The sequence below is a fragment of the Pyxicephalus adspersus genome, chromosome 5 (assembly GCF_032062135.1).
Source record: "Pyxicephalus adspersus chromosome 5, UCB_Pads_2.0, whole genome shotgun sequence".
NCBI classification, from domain to species: domain Eukaryota; kingdom Metazoa; phylum Chordata; class Amphibia; order Anura; family Pyxicephalidae; genus Pyxicephalus; species Pyxicephalus adspersus.
The window spans coordinates 95,786,189-95,799,272 of record NC_092862.1 but is presented as its reverse complement, the minus strand read 5'-3'; the positions used below and the strand labels follow the sequence as shown (position 1 = coordinate 95,799,272).

The window sequence follows — 13,084 nt, the reverse complement described above, 5'->3', positions numbered from 1 at the left end:
AAATCATGTAAGAGGTTCAACGTTCTAACAAATTCTTCTGTATTTACAGTCTGCAGACATCCAGAAACCAAGACAGGCAGGCTGAAAGAGCAGGTGAATGGCAGACTGCCTCACTGAATTAGATTTAAGTGTTACATTTCAGGTCACTGATAGGTTGCAAGAGTTGTATTTCAACCTAAGATATTATACAAGTGGTTGAAAAACATGTCCTACAAGCACTACTTTTTTTTTCAAATTTAAGTTTTTGATTTTTTATAAAATTCTAAAACCTGTATCTTTAGTAATCTGTAATGTTTTTGCTACAATTCTACTGTAATTTGAGAAAAACAAAATGTACTTTTTTATGGGGATGACATTCCAGCTGTTGTGACTCATGATTTGGGAAAAAAGGGTAACTATGTATGGCCACTTCTCTCCCAGCATGCTATAGTTGTCAATAATGCAGATATACAAAATGGTAAAGCTTCCACTGACCTAAAGTCATTCTTAATATGACTTCTAGCAAAAATGCCTGTTATATAACAAACATGCTGTCTAGGTTACATTAAACAAGATTATCTTCCCTGGCAGGGAGAGAATACAACTAAAAAAAAGGCACATATAACTATGCCTGGAAAATAAAACTTTGATTAGTTGTAACCCAGATTCTTAAAAATGCTAAATACTAAATGGTTCTTTTTCAATCACAGTAAACACGAGTAGGCACTCGTACAGCCGTTAGAATGTACTTTTATTGTATTATTGTATTTTGTTAGAGCAGCTCTGTTGTATGAGCAAAAAATAGTATCTGGTGGCAGCAGCTGCTGCCATGAAATGCACTGTTCAATCATTCAGATAGATTTCTTTTTTATTTGTTTCCATGCTGATAAGAACGCACTTCTGCTCATAAGAGAAATCAATATAAATACAATGTGGAAGAACATAGCATTGAATAGAGTCACGACATCACTATAAAAACGGAACAAATGAATTACTACATTTATGTACATTATATTTGTGAATTTAGCTATGCATTATTTGCATCTGAGCTGAGTGCATAAAACAACACAATGAAATTTCAGAAAAAAAACCTGATTGTTTGACATGCCAAAAGCCATATCGTGTAGCGAATAACCACCACTTCAAATCACTTGCCAGCGATTTACAATGAGTTGTCGCTAGAATTATTGACTACAATTGAATAATATATTAATTTGTAGCCATGATTGAAAAGCAATCCTATCACCAAGCTCAATATGGAATTGGTAACTTAGTGATCTGAATGGACAAATTGGCTTCTGACATGGGCCTAACAGTTATACTTATTATTTATATAAGTTATTATTATCACACAGTATTTATTTTATATATTTTTGCGCCATCATATTACACAGCGCTGTACAAAGTCAACAGTCATGTCACTAACTGTCCCTCAAAGGAGCTCACAATCTAATGTCCCTAACATTCCCATATTTATACAGTCTAAGGTGAATTTTTGGGGTGGAAGCCAATTAAACTAACGGCATGTTTTTGGGATGTGAGAGGAAACTGGAGTACCCGGGGGAAACCCCACACAGACACAGGAAGATCCTGCAAATTCCATGCAAATTTTCCTGGCTAAGATTTTTACCTGGGACCTAGCGCTGCAAAGGCAAGAGTGCTACCTCTGAGTCACCAAAATGCCCTAATCATTCAAACTAAGTACATCACATTTGAAAAGGCCTGAACCAGAAATAAAGAAAAAAACACCTCCCAACTGAATCCAATAAAAGTTCTTTTTAATAAACTTTACCAGTAAATTGTTATTATGATATGGAAGGGTAACCACAAACACTCTTAGCACCCATTGATGCCCAGCATTAAAAAAGTAAGGTCACAGTCATCTCTTTTTAAGTGTCTTGCCAAATTTGGGACAACTTTCTAGTTATTAGCACAGAACCATTATTAAACTGTTTGCCAGGCTTTAGGATTATACAAAGATAGTAACTAGATAGTAACATTGACATTTTAGGTTATAGTCCCAATTTTTAAAGCTTACCAGCCAATATAAGAGTTGCCCTATGTGATATGAGATGATAACAGTCTAGCAATAGAAATGCAAATATGGTTTGAATATTACAAACTGTAAAACTTTGAATAAACATCAGTTTAAAAACTTAAAAAGTTTCTGTCTAATAGGATCACATAACATTGTCCTTCTGAAACCTCAAAAATGTTACAATCCTTTCTTGTGCCCCTACAATTCTAATAATTGTGGTTAGATAATAAAAGTGTGGTTAAGAAAAAAAATGAATGTTTGGTGATGATGAGTAGATACACCAATTATTGTAGTTATCTACTCATAAAAACATTACATTTATTCTAAATACATTTATCTTAATGTATCAGCCTCCTTTTTCCTGTATTGAAGCCTGATAGAGGGCCAGATCTAACAACCTATTAGGCTTTACTGCAATGCTATGGCGCAGGTACAGCATCTGCTAACAGGAAAAGGAAGCCAAGTGAACAGAGGAATGACCTCATTAACATTCCGTTGCTGCCCAACCATCCAATCAAAAAATCTGAAGGTGAGTTTTAATTCAGTGTGTGACCATATTACGTTGCTGCAACAAAGGTCAAAGATCCGGCTGTGCTGTCTGGCCAGAATGCCTGGATCACAAAACTGAATACAACCTTGTACTCTGCCAAGGTAAGGTCTAATAAAAAATGTTGAATAAGACGGTTATAGTAATCTGAAATGAATGGTGTATATTAATGGACAACTGAGCTTAGGTATAACACAATAGCAAATGGGTTCAGTAAAGATGATATCTATGAACACAGCATAAATAATCATAATGATAACTGGTGCATGTTGACCTAATTGTGATGTCAATCAGCCCAGCCCGCATCTTAAAGTGTATTTATATTCATTATTTGGGCGGTTTTGAATAAAATGAATGAAGGTTAAATCCTCGGTTTTTTATTGCTCTGCGGGGCTCTGTGGAGTTTTCCTCTCATTTACTGTTCTGGTGTGGCAAACTTTTACAGACAGAAATTAATATTATTATTTATAATAAACAGAATTTATATAGCGCCAGCAACACTGTACACGCAACACTGTACATTAAATATGGGTTGCAAATGACAGACTAATACAGACAGTGACACAAGAGGAGGACAGGACCCTTCCCCGAAGAGCTTAAAATCTCTGAAATCAGAAACAGGGACAAAGACAGCAATAAAAATTAATCTACTTAACTTTAAAAAGCATATTACTTCTTTCTGTGCTTCTTTTTGAGGGATTTCCCCTCAGTTGTCCTGATGTGAAAAACTTTTTAACAGATGTGAAGTCATTTTTCCAACAGAACCTAATAGGATTTCTTCTATGCTCCTTCAATCCAGAATCCTTCTATGCTCTCTCCAAAGCTAAAAAAAATTCTGGGGTATGGATATACTTTAAGCTTAACATATGGACCACTAAGGCTACCTATCATGTAAAAAGGACCAATATGTGGGCTCGGGTGTGAAACAAACATGACTTTTACACAATTGGTGATTTAAGTACAGTCTAAGCTGCTTAGACCTTTGAGTCTACTTATTGTTCTTGGCTGTTGGGAAATCTCTGCATTTTTCCATCACTTAGTTATAATTGCCCAGACATTTTGGTAGGTTTGCTTTAAATATGCTCAGCAGGTGTTGGGTGCAGGTCTTGACAATCTATCAAGGCAAATAAATTTTGTGGAGTGGCTTTATAAACTGGGAAACTGTCAAAAATGATATTTCTTGTAAAACAAAAGAGCAATAAATCTCAACCTGAATTGACCACCAACGATCCCAAGCCTTGAGGGATCATAATGTCCAGTTACATGTCCTAACCATAAATGATCTTACAAAGCAATGTATTATACAATGGCATGCCTATTGTTTTAACACTGAAACCTAAAGTGTAATACCACTGTTTTGTCAAATTCATTATTCATTACTCAGTGGCACAACCAAAATTCACAAGTAGAAACCAAGAATTTGCCGGATTCTTCAAAAGCACTGCAGTTATTCTAAGAGGACACAGAACAATAAATTCCCGACCGAAAATATTCATAGCAAATGTCAAGTAGTACAAGTAGTACATTCACCAAGGTAATAGAAGTCAATGACATAATGCAAATAATAAACCAGTACAATTAATATAAAAGTTTGTTGTAGAAGTTTAAATATTAAAGGTACACAGAAAAAATGCATAAATATTATAGGTATAATGCATAAATTGCAACTGCAGCTTCACCTGCATGAAGTTAGCCATACATGATGCAAGAAGGCTGTATATATTACATTATATACATTATATATTATATTATATATTACTGTATATTACATTACAGCTTAAGAAATAGATTGTAAGATTGTAACATATATGGTCTCCTTAGGAGTAAAAGATACTATATAGATCATCCATTGTCAACCAGGGTTCTGGAGAACCCTAGGGTTTACCCAGAAGGTAATAGAGATTCCTTGGTCTGTGATTGATTGATCTCCCATTTGATGGTGCCTGCCTAGTTCCAGGGCCAATGTCACTTGTAGGAGCCAGCTGTAGGGCACCAACAATTGTTATAGGTGTCTGTAAGGGTGGCATTCTGACCACAAATATAAGAGGGGCATTCATTCCACTGACCAATGTACCAATGTAGGATCATTCTAACGTATCACTAGTTAATTGGTATTAGAAGGAGTTCCCTGATACAAACATTTTTTCAGGAGTTCAAATGGGGTAAAAAGATTGAGAACAGCTATGTAGAGGCAAGATTCTAACATCAAAGACTCCAAGTGCTAAATCTGAACAAGGTGTTCATCAAAGGAATTTGCTGAAATATCCTTTTTATTATTATTAAATATGTTTACCAGAAACAGAAATACAGGCAAAGCACAGAGAAATCCTGCCTTATTCTTTACACAGCATAATAGGCCTGATGTATAACTGATATGGATAACTTATTTATGATTTACAGAAAAATATAACTTAGATATCATGTATCAACTACACTAGACATAAAGTAAATGGATCTAGCATGATAAGCAATGTGTAAGCATTCCACCTGTAGGTACGTAATACCTCCCACAGCGATTACATAACTCCCCTTGTCAATGCCTTCATCGGCTTTTCTGTGCAGAATGACATTAACCTTGTTACCTAGTTCTGGCACTATCCAGGGTCAGCATTTAAAGTCTGGACTAAGATTCTGTTACCGAGCTCAAATATTTGTGTAAATATTGGTGTCTGTGTAGTTCTTGGTTTGAGCTTACAAATGTTTGAGCTTTTATTAGCTACTTCTTGTATCTGCTATCTCTTGCAAGGTGCTACAAAGTTACAATGTTGCCATCTGATCATTGGGAGGAAACTATTAGCCTAAAAGAGGGGAAGTAGTTTACCTAAATAAAATAGTTCTCAACTAGCCCAAAGGCCTGGCTACCACTAAATAATTTGGATCAGTTAAAATCCTTTTTTTGTACAAACATTTTTTTGGTGCAGTTTTTAAGACCTTTTGCAATATCTTGGGCAGTCAGTGGCTCAAGCCATTTCTAAAGACTTCAAAACTCCCCAGCAAATGCTTAAAAATGTATAAATTAAAAAAAAACTATTGCTTGATCCTGGATATCCAGCAATTAAAAATGGATGCCTGGGGGCAGCTAACTGTGCAATGACAAACTTCCATATGAACTTCACCTAAATTATTATTCCTTCTGCCTGGGAGCACAATGATGGCATCATATCAACCTACCCAAAATCACTGGACTGTAGTATTTGGAAAACAGCTTCACTAAAAAAAAATATTTATTATAATAAAATATAGGTATTCATGAAAGAACCAGTTTAAAGTCCAACTCAAGACTGGACAACCCCGCCACTTTTATTTTTGTTTGTGTATAACTACCTTGTTCCAGGTAGGTCTATCACACAACCTATTCTTCTTCCTTCAGCAGGTGACTGTTCTGATATGGAAAAAAATTATGCCACATAATGATGCCATTCCTTGCTACCTTCTGAACCCTGGGTGTCCATGCCATTCATGCACAGGTAGTGGTTTAAATGACACTAGATATAATTTAACACAGAAGAGGACCTGTGGTGGACTGCAGAGTGGTCTTAGGGACAGCTCAGCAGTATTGTAGGTAGAACTACTTTCCTTTTTTTTACTCTTGTGGGGCAATGTATTATTTCAAGCACGATATGAATATAAATTACCTTGCATTTTTTGTATATATATATATATATATATATTATTTTATAGAATGAAATCACTGTTACAACAAAAAAGCACTGTTTACTAAACATGAAAACCAAAGAAAACAAATAGGAATTACATATCAAACAACTTACCAGTTCTCCAATATGGTCATGCATACCACTTCCCTGACCCCAGGGTTGCTGGCTTTATCCAGGCTACAGTTGTGTAGGTTCCAGGTTGCCAACCTGAGCACAGGTTTACCCTCTCTCACACCTCCAAAGACTTCTACAGATGGTCGGGTGGAGATGAGCTGAGTAGGTCCTCCAGGTGGAAAGTCAAGGTCTTCACTCTGTAGGCTTAGAGAAGTTGGGCTTGGATGTGGTTTGGCCATGAAATGTAAGCCTCCATTGGTATGGGTGGATGATGGACGAGACCTTTGTACATACACCTGATGCCTAATCCTGTCCAAGAAAGATGAGCTAATGGAGTCCACTTTGAGCAGGTCCTCAATGCTCTTCAATGGGCCATGCTGAGTGCGGTAGAGGATAATATTTTGGGCCATTTCCTCGGTTAAGCCCCGGAGGTTCATTAGTTGAGAAGCGGTGGCGGTGTTAATGTTGACCCTGGTGGCAGACAAATGTTGGCTATGATGGCCATGGTCCGCGTCCTTTCGAAGCGAGTTGGGCGAATGTTGGGCAGAGCCACTCTTACTGCTCACACATATCTCAAACTTTACCTGTTCCAGTTTAGCAGCCCCCACCCCGCTCACCAAAGCCAAGTCCTCCACTTTCTTGAAGCCCCCAATATATTCTCTATACTCCACTATATTCTGGGCTACCTGTCGGGTCACCCCAGGCAGGGTCATCAGCTCCTCCTCGGTGGCTGTGTTGATGTTGAGCCTTTCTTGGCTCACCAAGATGTTGCTGAAGTTGCATGCTGCACTGAACTTGCGGTTTTTCTGACATAGATCTGAAGGGTCTTTAGGAATGGACCGATGACAGCCCAGATTACCCCCCATTGTGCAGCACAAACAGCAGACAAATCGATAGCAACGTTTGAGGAGCTAGACACAAGGACCACAATGGAGATGCAGAATGCAGAGCTGTTCATGCAGGAGAATAAAGACCACGGGTGACATAATACAGGTATCCATGTGCTGAGAACATGCTACATATGTGCCATGGCATATGCAACCAGTGCTTGGGTCCTCAGGAAAGAATTCTAGGAGAGGTTGATCCAGTAGAGAAATCCCTGGTTAGATTTGCTGAGCTCTCTGCAGTTTGTCCCAGTACTGCTACAGGACTCCTAAGGCTGGCTGCTCCTCCCTTTGTACCTCCTCACTGCTCACAGCACAAGACAACCTCTGCAGCCCTTTAGATGTGCCTGCTCCTTCCCCTCTCCTGCTGTGGATCTCTGCTGCTCACACTGCTCAAACTGAGTATTTGCTCAGTCATGATCTCTGAATACTGTGATCCTTCACAGTCTGAGCTATTTTAAAGAGGTTTATGTGCTAAAGAAGAATGATCTTTCAAAAGGTAGATTTTCTTTAAATATCCAATTATTGGAAAAGTAACTCCTGTGTATGCATTTCATTTTTACATTACTGGATGATTGGAAATTTCCCAGCTTTTGGAGAAATAAAAGAGGGACACTTTTAGCTTATAGTATGTAGATAAAAGACACAAAAAATACCATAAAAATACATTCCAAACCACATTTCCTTTGTATTAGCTTTTTTAAAAAAACACATGGAATTATTTAGCGGCTGGATGAAAGGTTTAGTGAAACATAACTATTTTTTATGTTTAAATATTACACTTTATGTAGAGATGTAAATATCTGCTTAAAAAGAGGGAACACTGAGGAAGAAAAAGCCACAGGGAATTGGATTTTAAAGTGGGATAATTCCTCCATATTAAGCACAGTTGGGTGCTATGTAATGTTAGTTAATCTACTCTTTTTAATTTATTATTTTCAAGTATTTTTATTAGATCAGCCTCCTGTGATTTACAACATCAATATTATTTCTCACTATTGCTTGAAGTTTTATAAAAGTTATGTATAGCCCAGCAATAAATTTTTGGCTCCTTGGCTCTCTTTGTAAAAGCTGCAGACAGCCACATTCTATATGTGAGGGCAGGTGATGTCCCTTTTGCAATATACTTATCCACTTGTTCACAATCTTCTTTTAAACAATGTATGATCCCCGCATGCCCAGCTGTTGAGAATAACTCCTGTGTACATGCATGGGTGTTAAACCATTCCTGGTCAATCAAGGTAACTGAACATCCAGAACATGTAAGAGAACCAGGGAAGATGGCAGCACCCACAAGGTTTGAGGTTAGGAAAAGTCTTATATGCCCGTCTATGTATATAAACATTTCAGTTGGCAGGATGTAAATATTTGGGTGCAATGAGAAGAAGCAACCTGAAATTTAGCTTGGTTTTGAGGAGGAATTAGACAAACTTTATTGTTTGTCAAAGTCTTCATCTAAAAGACAACTACTGCCTATATAAAAAAGAATAACGTCTTATTTGGCTAAAACTCATCCCATATGAACAAGAATACATGACATAAAAACAAATCTTAAAATGTAATCAGATTTTCAAATTTTTGTTGGGATATGCCAAAATAAATGATGAAACAACCTAATTGTGCTTTAAAGTTCCACAACAAAAATTGCAGAAATGAAAATATATCAAACTTTGCTTTTTAAAATATGTCCCGTGTTTTCCCTCTGCGTACAATTGCAGTTTGACACTATACATTCTCCACCTTTCTATGGAAATTCTTTTTTCCAGATTCATTAAAATTACTTTTTAGTTTAAGGACTGGGGGATTGGTCAGCCATGCGTACTGTAGCCTACAGAGAGCGCTGCAGTTGCCAGCTTGTCTTTGCAGAAAACAATAGTGATCTGCTGGGAAAATTAATCCCAGCCAATCAATTCTTTGCCCAGGCAGACTTGACTACTGTACACCTGGTGACAAATCATTGTTCCCTATTCTGAGGTCAGTGTTTGAATCAGGTGAACATTTTCCAGTCCTTACACGCCATGTGTTCTGCGATTTAGGAGGTCCAGAGCCATATAAGGAACATACAGGGTCCTAGGGAGAATAAAACAAGAGTTTCCAAAGAGAAAAAAAAAATGAATGTGTAATATTACATAAAAATGCAAACTGTAAACCAAAATTCATAATAGGTCTAGTAGCTTAAAAAGAAAAAAGCACTGGCCCTCAACTGGGGGGGGGGGGGGGGTGTTCTGCTTGTTAAATAGTTTAAAACAGATTAGATGTTTATTGATTAGTAAATATTACTTACATAGATCTAGATAAGTGTTTATAAAATAAAAATTACAAGGAATTGTTTAAAAAACATGTATATAAAATTAGAAGGTGCTATGAATAAACATATCAGTGCTATGGGGGACCTGAGAAAGGCTGACTCATGTACATAATGCAATGAGGATAAATTGGGATAAGGATAAAAATAGATGTACCCCAGCAACAAAATGTACACTGCAAATGTATCAGCACACATAATGTCTATAATCAAAAGTAAACATATATGTTGGTGGATAATATGTTGTGGCAGCATGGAGATAGTAAGGATAATATCCATGTGAGCCAGTCTGGGTTTCCCATATTCTACTTTAGAGCCCATTCACACCCCCTGCATATATATATATATATATATATATATATATATATATATATATATACAGTGGTACCTTGGTATAAGTCCATAATCTGTTCCAGATGCTCCAAACAGGACTTATACCAAACAAATTTTTCCAATAAAAAATAAAAGGAAAATGATTATTCCATTCTCATGAAAAAAATCCTATTGTTATTGGCATATTATACTATTGATGGGGCTGTATAAAATAATTTAAACCCTGCTTCATACTAAAATACATAAATACAAAAGCAATTAGATGAAATAAATGAAAATTTAACCTCCCTTTACCATACTGAGAAGAGTCGAGTGCCTACTAGGATGGTGCTGAGAAGGGAGGAGGAGATGCTATGTAATTCACAGAGAGTTATAGCGCTGGTTGTTCACTGAATGGTAGCAACTGGCGTACTGACGCTCAGGGCCAATCGTGGCTTTGTTTCGAGAGAGGTAAATCAGGGTAGCGTGCGGTGTTAGGACTCATTTTGACCCATACAGCTTCTAGCTCAAAGGTTGTATACCAAGCAAAATTTTTCATGTCCAAACAGGACTTATACCAAGTTGGACTTATTCCAAAGTGGACCTTTACCGAGGTACCACTGTATATATGTGTATATATATATATATATATATTAGTAGACTTCCAAGCATGGGCAATCTATATAGCACTATTTAGAATTATTCAGTGTTGGTGATACACTGCATGTTGCCACCATGCTTGGATAACATAAAGACCTATATTGGAAAAAAAACAGCCAACACAGTGCACAAAAAATGCAATGCGGCACTGTAAAAACATATCAAATGTTGGGGTGTAAATGGACCTGTGCCCCCTGTAGCCCTTGCCATTATTGCTTCCATATGTCACAATACTCTGGCATACACATGTCCTCCATCTGTAGCTGTTGGCTACCAATAACGTCTCCTTGAAATTTGACCTTTTGCTTGTTAGGTTGGTAAGGCACCCTAATTAGTTGGGTTCTTGTTAAATTAGTATAATCTGGTATTTTTGTGCTTGTACAGCATAGCCTGTTGAAGCAGAAGTGAAAAAATAAAAAATTGCAGATTATTTATTGCAGAAGGGACAGGCAATGTTGCTGCAATCAAATAAACTTACCTGCATGTCCACAATTTTTTAGGTACTTTAACCTCTCCTGACTTCATTGCTGGGGCCGCCATCTTCATGGGTAATGGTAATGAAGAGTGCAAGGAATTACAAAAGGTTTACTATTTATATGAAAAGAAAGTCCCTGCTGTACTCCCTATAGTTCATTATACAGGATGGGACAGTTGTAGACGATAGAGTTAGAGTAATGTTTAGTTTCAAAATAAGCACAAGTCTTCTCAATCACTTTCAAAAGCTTTCTATGGATACTTTTTCTGCACTGGGAGATCTGCTGACACATGAACTATTGGTGAGCTCGTGTGCAGTATTAGTGACTTTCTGTGGCCACCAATAGTAATTGTGCACATGTAAAGGGATGCTGGGGTGCTTTTTGTCTTCTAACACCCTCTCTCCCTACCGTCACCTCTCTCTTCTTCCTTCCGTCTTTTTCATGCTATGCTTGTATTCTTCTCATCTTTACCTGTTTCTTCTTGGTTTGTTTTTTTTCATTGCACCTGTATTGGGTTTGTCACCTGCTTAAATGTATTTGGTGAACCCAATAGCCGATGCTACCTTTACAGTACCAATTACCAAACCTAATCACCCATACAATGTGTATATGAGTTGTAGTGCAGAAGTTCCGTAGCATTCCATCACTGATCTTTATTTTTATTGCTCTTTATGTCACTGATAATTATGCATGGCGTAGATGAGAAGTCATAGGAAAAAGATCTATTTGTTACTAGGTTTAAATAGCTTGTGATGAAAAGGCTTCTATTTTAGCACTTCAGCCTGAATATAATACAATGTGTGCTGTCATCACTTTCACACTAATCATTTACTATCTTTACTGGGACTTCCCCTCCTCCCTTTCAGCACAAAGCATCAGACTTCCCCTGCCGCAGCCTCTGATGACTTGCAATGCACCAGTTGCAGCCAAGCAGACCATATTACAACCGCATTAATCCCTTGAGGCTCTTTGAGTGTGAAATCTCAATGTAATGTTAATTTATCTTGAGGTTTAAGCATCAATGTAATCAAAGGCTTGATTAGTTATTTTAAGTGTGTTATTTGTTGTTAGAAAGATAAAAAGAGGTGAAATGAAACTGTAATGGCTCTGGTGAAAAACCTAGCCATTGTTAAAGTTTTTTGTCTGAGCTTGGGTGATGTCATGGGCCTGGTGATAAACCTAGCCATGATTCATTTTAGCACCTAAGCTTGGGTGTTGTCATGGGCCTGGTGAATAACCTAGCCATTGTTCCTTTTTGTGTCTGACCTTGGGTGCTGTGTTCCTTTTTGTGTCTGACCTTGGGTGCTGTCATGGGCCTGGTGAATAACCTAGCCATTGTTCCTTTTTGTGTCTGACCTTGGGTGCTGTCATAGGCCTGGTGAATAACTAAGCCAAGGTTCCTTTTTTGTGTCTGAGCTTGGGTGCTGTCATGGGCCTGGTGAATAACCTAGCCATGATTAATTTTAGCACCTAAGCTTGGGTGTTGTCATGGGCCTGGTGAATAACCTAGCCATGGTTAATTTTAGCGTCTAAGTTTGGGTGTTGTCATGGGCCTGGTGAAAAACCTAGCCATGGTTCCTTTTTGTGTCTGACCTTGGGTACTGTCATTGGTCTGATGAATAACCTAGCCATGATTCATTTTAGCGTCTGAGCTTGGTTGTTGTCATGGCCCGCTGAATAACCTAGCCATGGTTCATTTTTTGTGTCTGAGCATGGGTGTTGTCATGGGCCTGCTGAATAACCTAGCCATGGTTCACTTTTTGTGTCTGAGTTTAGGTGTTGTCATGGGCCTGGTGAATAATCTAGCCATGATTCATTTTAGCCCTGCTGAATAACCTAGCCATGGTTCACTTTTTGTGTCTGAGTTTAGGTGTTGTCATGGGCCTGGTGAATAATCTAGCCATGATTCATTTTAGCATCTGAGCTTGGGTGTTGTCATGGGCCTGGTGAATAACCTAGCCATGGTTCCTTTTTGTGTCTGATCTTGGGTGCTGTCATGGGCCTGGTGAATAACCTAGCCATGATTCATTAATACGTCTGAGCTTGGGTGTTGTCATGGGCCTGCTGAATAACCCAAACATGGTTCATTTTTTGTGTCTGAGCTTGGGTGTTA

General features: G+C 37.8%; 1 protein-coding gene across 1 annotated transcript in view; it reads right to left on the bottom strand.

The window, feature by feature from the left end:
- EEPD1 (endonuclease/exonuclease/phosphatase family domain containing 1) overlaps positions 1-7,493 on the bottom strand; it is a 70,862-nt gene extending 63,369 nt beyond the window's left edge. The window contains exon 1 of the mRNA XM_072412184.1: positions 6,335-7,493. Coding sequence (XP_072268285.1) covers positions 6,335-7,200 — 866 coding nt within the window. The 5' untranslated portion in view covers positions 7,201-7,493. The remainder of the gene's footprint in view (positions 1-6,334) is intronic.
- Positions 7,494-13,084: the final 5,591 nt, after the last annotated feature.